Source organism: Thamnophis elegans, chromosome 2 (genome assembly GCF_009769535.1).
Source record: "Thamnophis elegans isolate rThaEle1 chromosome 2, rThaEle1.pri, whole genome shotgun sequence".
NCBI lineage: Eukaryota > Metazoa > Chordata > Lepidosauria > Squamata > Colubridae > Thamnophis > Thamnophis elegans.
Genome location: NC_045542.1, coordinates 98927790 through 98934825, shown reverse-complemented (window position 1 = coordinate 98934825; position 7036 = coordinate 98927790). Strand labels below are relative to the sequence as shown.

Here is a 7036-nt window from a genome sequence, read left to right as displayed (position 1 = left end):
TAAATTTTAACCTACTCCTTTATTTGGCACTATTTCTGCAACATGTTATGCCAGCAGCCTCTTTTGGAAGTGAGGTTGGTGCACAGACAGCTCTGGCCACTGGGTGGCAATGTGGGATAACGGGAATCTGAATTCCAGTCCTGGAAGAGCTGCTAGTCAAGGAGCAGAGGCCAGTTGGCTTTGGGGAAACAGCTGGGATGATGGTAAACTTGCCAGTGAGGAAGCAAAGGTGGGTTTGGGGCTGCGTAAGAATCTTGAAGAAAAGCAAGACGTGAAGAACAATGCAGATAGTTGAGGAGAACCAAGGGAATAAATTGATCTATTTCAGATCCTGCTAATTTGAGGTTGCCCCCAAAGCCTTTAAAATACAGCCTTCAGTTGAGGAACCTGATGGATTAATGAAGGTGATTCCACTAAGCAGGTGCAGAAGTGCACAGGTTTCAGGTCTAGGCAATCACAGCTACAGAATCCTCACAATATCTAGCCGTGTTTTTATCCCTTATAATTCCCACCACCACCATTAGAAGCATAAGGAAGTCTCCTACAAGTGGTGTTCGATGCCCGGTGATGATATGCCACTGTAGGGAGTTAAAACCCACCCCTCTCTTAGAAAAATGAAAATATCCTGGGAAATATTGAAAAGGCAGAATATTATATTTCCCTGGATAAGAAATGGAGAAACATGCTTTTAGGCAGGAAACAGACTCACTCTTAATAACCCCCACCTTTGTCAATGAGCCATTAAAGCCTCGGCTAGTCTATAACAAAGGTAGGATTAGCCTTCTACAGAAACTCACTGCAAGGCACCTGGGAAAATTACATCAACCAGTAGGGCAACCAAACTTGGACTCAAAGCACAGCCTAAAAAGTTGCCCCTGCAGGGCACCATGGGAGTCTGTCAACCAATCAGAATACAAGACTAAGATCAAAGGCCAGAGTGGGCATAAAACCAGAAAGTTTGCATCTCACTTTCTTTTTCTTCTTCATCCAACATCTGAAGCTTCTGATCCCCTTTTTCTGTTCAGGAACTCAAGTCATTTGATTCTGTCCATCATTAAACCATCTTTCCCAGCAGCCTCCATGTTTCCAGTGTCTTTTCCTCCACTTGGAGCTGAACCCAGATGGACATTTCTTCCAATACCACCAGCATGCATGCTTTGGGATAGGTAGGGGGGGAAAGCATGATTGGGGCTTGCCATTACTATCTTCCAGAAAGTCTTTATCTACTTCTCAAAGGAGCCTCCAAGTCCTAACTGGGCCTAGTTGTGCTTAGCATCTGACCCCCAAAGTTGGCCAGCACTGCCAAATTGCAGAGACACCACCCTCTCAACTCCTACCAATGTGCATACTTGCTGGCTTCCCTTCCAGATGGATGTGGGCTTCTAACAGATTGAAGGAGAAAGACAATACTCCGAGAAGTTAATGCTTGTTTCTGTCATTAAGCCAATAACCTATTTCTGTTCCAGCAAAAAGTTTTATTGGTAGGGAGGAAGATTAGAAAATAAAGATCTTGGGCTTATCCCACCCCTGCCCCGGATTGGACAAACAAGGATTGCAAATCCCAATACACTTTCTTAGAAGGACTTTATGTTGAGAGCACAGTTATAATTTCAAAAAATAGTTTGGAATAGTGACTAAGGCAACTGGGCACAGTCCTTCCCCCACTTTGCTGCCAGTTTGCACTTAACAGGTAGGGCAATAGTAAGCAACTCAGGGAGACTCTCCGAGGCTCATTAATATTGGTAGCAAACAGCCTCTCCCACCACCAGCCAAATCTGGCTGGGTGCCTAAGGGCCGAACAGTAACTCCGTCAGCCCCTCCCTTCCCTCCTCTACAGGGAGCGCAAAGACCAGCCTCAGAGAGACTCAAACTGGAGCAGCCCAGCTGAGCTTCACATCATTTCAGCCAAAGGAAGTATCCAAGAAGACTGGAGTTTTCTGTCTTCCCACCAATATTGTCTTGGATATTCCCAATAATCCAAATCCGGAAAGGTTACAGCAACAGGAAGAACTGGTGAGAATAGCTGCAGAAGTGAGCTGGGGAAACTATCAGATCTGCCGCCTGTCTCAAAATATTCTGGGATCCATCTTACCCTTCAAGGTCCATCATGCCTTCTTGAAGACGGTGATTCTGCTTCAACATCCAACCTGACAGCTTGGATTCTGCAGGGCCACTGCAGGTTTGTGCTGCTGCCTCCTAGTTTAGAATGGTGCCTACCGAGAAGAAGGTTGGTGGCAGTGCCATCCTTTTCTGCAGCTATCCTGACTATACAACTTGCCCTACCTGAGCAAGACTTGGGAGCTGGTGAACCTTACGCAGGCAGTCAGGGGATGGCCTGGTCTGGGGATGAATGGGATGGAGCCACAGCAAAATGGATCTAGCAATCAGAGCGAGCAGGGACCCACCATCTTTCCGCACTCACCTCTGGCCACAAGTCTCATCCTTATGGCAGTACTGACTGTGGCTCTTTTGACGTTTACAGGGAATGTGTTGGTTGTATTAGCTGTGTACACTAGCCGTGCCCTACGGGCCCCACAGAATCTCTTCCTGGTGTCTATGGCTACAGCCGATATCCTGGTAGCCACCCTCATTATCCCATTTTCCTTGGCCAATGAGATCATGGGCTACTGGTGTTTTGGGGGTCTTTGGTGCAGTTTCTATTTGTCACTGGACGTCCTGTTTTGTACCGCCTCCATCATGCATCTGTGTGCCATCAGCTTAGATCGCTACTGGGCAGTCACCCGAGCTGCCCGCTATAATCTGAAAAGAAGCCCCCAGAGGGTGAAATGGACGATTGGGGCTGTCTGGGCCATTGCTGCCATTGTATCCCTGCCACCACTGTTTAAGTCCAGACAGCAGGACCAGGTCTGCCTCCTGCATGATGACACCTGGTATGTGCTGGCCTCTTGCACTGCCTCCTTCTATGCCCCTTGCCTCATCATGGTTGCAGTCTATTGCCGGATTTATCATGTGGCCAAACACAGGAACACCATGGTCATTGCAGCACGGCGGGTGTCCTACCCCAACTTCATCCCCGTGGCCAAGTACAATCCCTGCAGAAGGAGCACCCAGCCTCCTGGGGAAACGCAGAAGATGGGAATGGAGTCCGGCCAGCTTCCTCGCCCCCAGCCTAACTTGCCACGGCTCTCTCGGCAGTGGAGGGTAGATGACGGTGGCAACAGCAGTGCTCGGCCACCAAGGACCCCAAGGCTTTCTTGGTCGCTTCCCTCCAATCCCCATCACCGCAGAAGCAGGGACATGTCCCTCTCCACCAATCGTCTGATGCAGGCCCGGGAGCGCAGATTCACCTTTGTCCTTTCTTTTATCATTGGAGCTTTTGTCCTCTGCTGGTTCCCGTTCTTCTTTACCTACAGCCTGGAATCTGTGCTTGGAGAAGGCTGCTGCATCTCCGAGCCTCTCTTCAAATTCTTCTTCTGGATTGGGTACTGCAACAGCAGCTTCAACCCCATCATCTATACGGTCTTTAACCGGGACTTCCGCAGAGCTTTTCAGCAACTCCTGTCCCCTGCACACTCATGCCGAAAATGAGGACTCTGCTAGAGGGTTGTTGGAACCTGAGAGAGGCACGATGGACAGGGGGGCTGGCTACAGAACATCCCCTTGGGGGCCCAGAGAAGGTAACTAGTGGAGGCTGGGGAGCTGAGTATTTCTGCAGCTGCTTTTTAATGAAGAATTCGCCTCCCCAGGCATGCATGTAGCTTGAAGGGCAGAAGTGCCACAAGAAGCAAGATTTCTGTGACTTACTGGCATGCAGTTGCTTGGCAAGAGTCAGTTTCACCCTCCTGCCTGTTTCTCTAGCTTGCTGTGGTTGCCTTATCTGTTATTCAGCAAGCTAATTAACTGAGGTAGTGGGAGCAGAGGGTGGCTGAGGTCAAATTATTTATGTACTGCCATGGCTACTATGGCAGCTTTGATTCCCGATGCAGACTCGCCCCAAATTTTGGTCATTGTTGTAATAATAAACCAGCAAATGTATGTTCTTGGTTATGCTAACCCTAATACTTGGTTTAGGGGGCAAGTTATATTGAACCACCTCAGTGGTTGGGCTCCATCCTTAATCCTAAAACGGAAAGTCTGTTCCAAAACCAGTTCTAACGCAGAGAAGCTTTGGAAGGAACATTCATTTATCCCAGCTGCTCTGTGGGAAGGGGAAACAGAAACAGATTCTATTAAAGGGGATTCAGCAGGCTGACTATTTTGGTACTGGAACTAAAAATGTACAGCTGCGTGTTTTTCTGTCTCACGTATATTGTCCCTTGTCAAAACAAGGGTGGGGGCATTTGGAGGAATTGGGGCCCTATTAAAATCATAAAAAGATCCATCTAGTGGTCTGCTACTCCATCAGAAACACTGGCCAGCTAGGGGGCCTTGAAGGAAAAACTCACAAACAGAATGCGGTATACTGTAATCACAATGATAACCTCACGTTTTCTCTCAATGCATAACTGTAGCAAGAAGCATTCTGTCTCTGAAAGGTCTGAGCAGCTTGAAGTTTGGCTGATGTCCTCCCCAGAAAGAGCAAAAAAGGAAAGGAGCAAAATCATGGACGTCCTAAGATAACTTTTCCCAATCCCCAGAGCCCTCTGTGCCACAGCTCCCATCTTCTCAGCCATTGGTCTCACTGATTGGGGATTTTGAGGGCTGATGGGGTATCAAGGTGGGAAGAACTTTTCCAAGGACAGTGGATGACTTGACCAAGGAACCAACTTATCCTAGGGATGCTCTGGCATTGCAGAAAGATAGATAGACCCAGAAGGAGTGGGGGAATATTTCCTGCAGCATCAAGTGGATGATGGTGCTTTACTTGATGGTGTAAAGCTGCCAGTTTCACAGTCCTCTGGCTAGCTTGCCTGCGAGTTCATGGGAAGCTGAGCTAAACAAGGGGCATACTGCAAAACTTACTCAACCATCTGGCTTGAGGAAACATTACCCTGATCCTGCTTCTGGGCAGATGCCAGGCATAGGTTTTGGCAAAGAGGTTCCTGTCAATCATACTAAAGGTGTCTTCCATATTGCCTCCAGCAATTAAGTTTTTCCTGTTGTTCCGGTTTGTTGAGATTAGTTTCTCAAGCTGAAGCTGGTGCCGCAGCCAAGCACCTGCCATTTCTTAGGCATTTCTTCCCAACAATCAACTCTTTTTTTTAATGTCCCCTATGCTTAGCAGGGTAACTCATGCCATTGCCCGGAATTACAACGGAGGCACAAGTTTAGGTTCTGGGCTCCTGCCTCATATTCCAACCTTAACTTTAACAGGCTTTCAACATATTAATTTCTTCCTGGTACTGTAAGGGTGCGGGGTGGACAGTGAAGCAAGGCAAGTTCTGCTATTGCTGTTTGCCAGGAACTTAATTAATGTCTTAGAGACTCTTTAAGGACAGAAAAAGTGGCAGCCGTTGTAACCCAAGGCCGATCCACAGAACATACTTTGTAATCACAGGACTGCTTCTTTAATGTGCTTCTTCTGTGTATAAAATGGCTTTTCTGCTCATCTGTCACCTGTGACGGGATAATAGTCTGTGGACATGCCTTCAAGCCCCCAATAGGCCTACTGCCTTCTCCTATTGTGATAAATAGTTATCAATGAGGGTGATTTCATGTGAAGTCTTTCTTCCTGTAAGCTGATTATGTTGCTAAGGAGACCAATCCAACAAGAAAACTACAAAGAAAGCAAACATTTCTACCGGCTAATAGAGGGACATCTGGTAGCTCATTTGTAAATTAGGCAGGTATCCACGGAGATAGGCCCATTTAGTTCCATATTACTCACCCCAGTTCCAGACACCTAGAAGAGCAGCTGGTGTCTAACTATTATCTCTCAGAGAGTTTGGGTAAACTATGTTCTCATGTACAGATTGACCACTGAGATAAACTGGAAGGACAAAAGAACCTGAAAGAAAGAATGCTTGTTTCTTCTAACATCTCAATGAACCTGACACTAAGAATTATCTTTTCATTATAAAGCATTATAAACCTGTCATGCTTCAAATGCACTCCAGCATCCAGCCTGGAAGTCTACACAGCTTGTTCTTTCCACCCAGATTCCAGAAGTGGATTAAAATGTGTCTACTCTCACATTTCTCTTTCATCTTCCTAAGATGTGTCCCCTATACTCCTTCCACTACAAGGTTAACATTTTGCACTCTTCCATGATGTTTTGTTTAGTCCTAATAAAGGGTTGGTCTACTTTTGTTTTGTTCTTGTTCTGTATTTTGGGGTTTTTTTAACAGAGCAACCTTGGCGTTTGATAAGCATGATGGACAATTCTTTCAAGGCGGCCTGGACAGGTCCAGAAAGCATCTTCTACAGAGCATTGCCCTGCACTACACTGGAATTAATACAGGAAGGTTTGGGGGTGAACTTGGAATCATTAAAGGGTGCAGACCTCCATCCAGAACCACTATGTGGTTGGTCAGTTTAGCAAATTTGGGGTCATTTTTTTTTTTACAGAATGGCCTTTGCAACACTGAGGAGGGGGAAAACAGCAGTGCTCCAAATCATCTCCACTGATTATCTTTTGAAACTCTGTGTGTGGTTATGCAATCCTGATTTCACATCTTCTGTGAAACTGTGAATTCCTGGATTGTCTATGGTCTATTTTCAATGGGATGGGGATTTTTTTTTTAATAGGCAAATTATACCTGCCTACATTCTGTGATTTAAGTATAAATTAAGCGAAAAAGCTGCATTTCACATGATCTCCACATGGCCCTTGGGATATTCCAGGATTTGGACAAATATTAAATACCTGGATCATGCAGATTGCAGTAAATAAATTTGCCTCCTAATTAGTAGGATGGAGCTCGCTTGGGTTGAATGAAAACGTTTGTGGCAATGGCCCTTCCCCATTCTGACATCTCTGAGTTGCAGGCAGCCAGCTGGCATGGGAGAGAATAGGGCTGGAAATGAATTTTGATATCTAAAGAGGGAGATGGGGCCCTAGGGAGCTGTATTAAAATGATGGTGCAAGGAAGCAAAAAGAGCAGTATGTTCTCAGGATGTTTCCTGATCCAGTTGT

At 46.3% G+C, this 7036-nt stretch overlaps 1 protein-coding gene across 1 annotated transcript; it reads left to right on the top strand.

Moving 5' to 3' along the window:
- Window positions 1–1871: 1871 nt before the first annotated feature.
- On the top strand, window positions 1872–6188 carry LOC116502823 (alpha-2Da adrenergic receptor-like). Its single transcript, XM_032208769.1, has one exon. The coding sequence runs from the start codon at window positions 2347–2349 to the stop codon at window positions 3547–3549; it is 1203 nt and encodes a 400-aa protein (XP_032064660.1). The 5' UTR covers window positions 1872–2346; the 3' UTR covers window positions 3550–6188.
- The last annotated feature ends 848 nt before the right edge of the window (window positions 6189–7036 follow it).

What these genes read in the sequence shown, in the direction of transcription:
- LOC116502823 (XM_032208769.1), top strand. Translation starts at nt 2,347, where the DNA reads ATGAATGGGATGGAGCCACAGCAAAATGGATCTAGCAATCAGAGCGAG.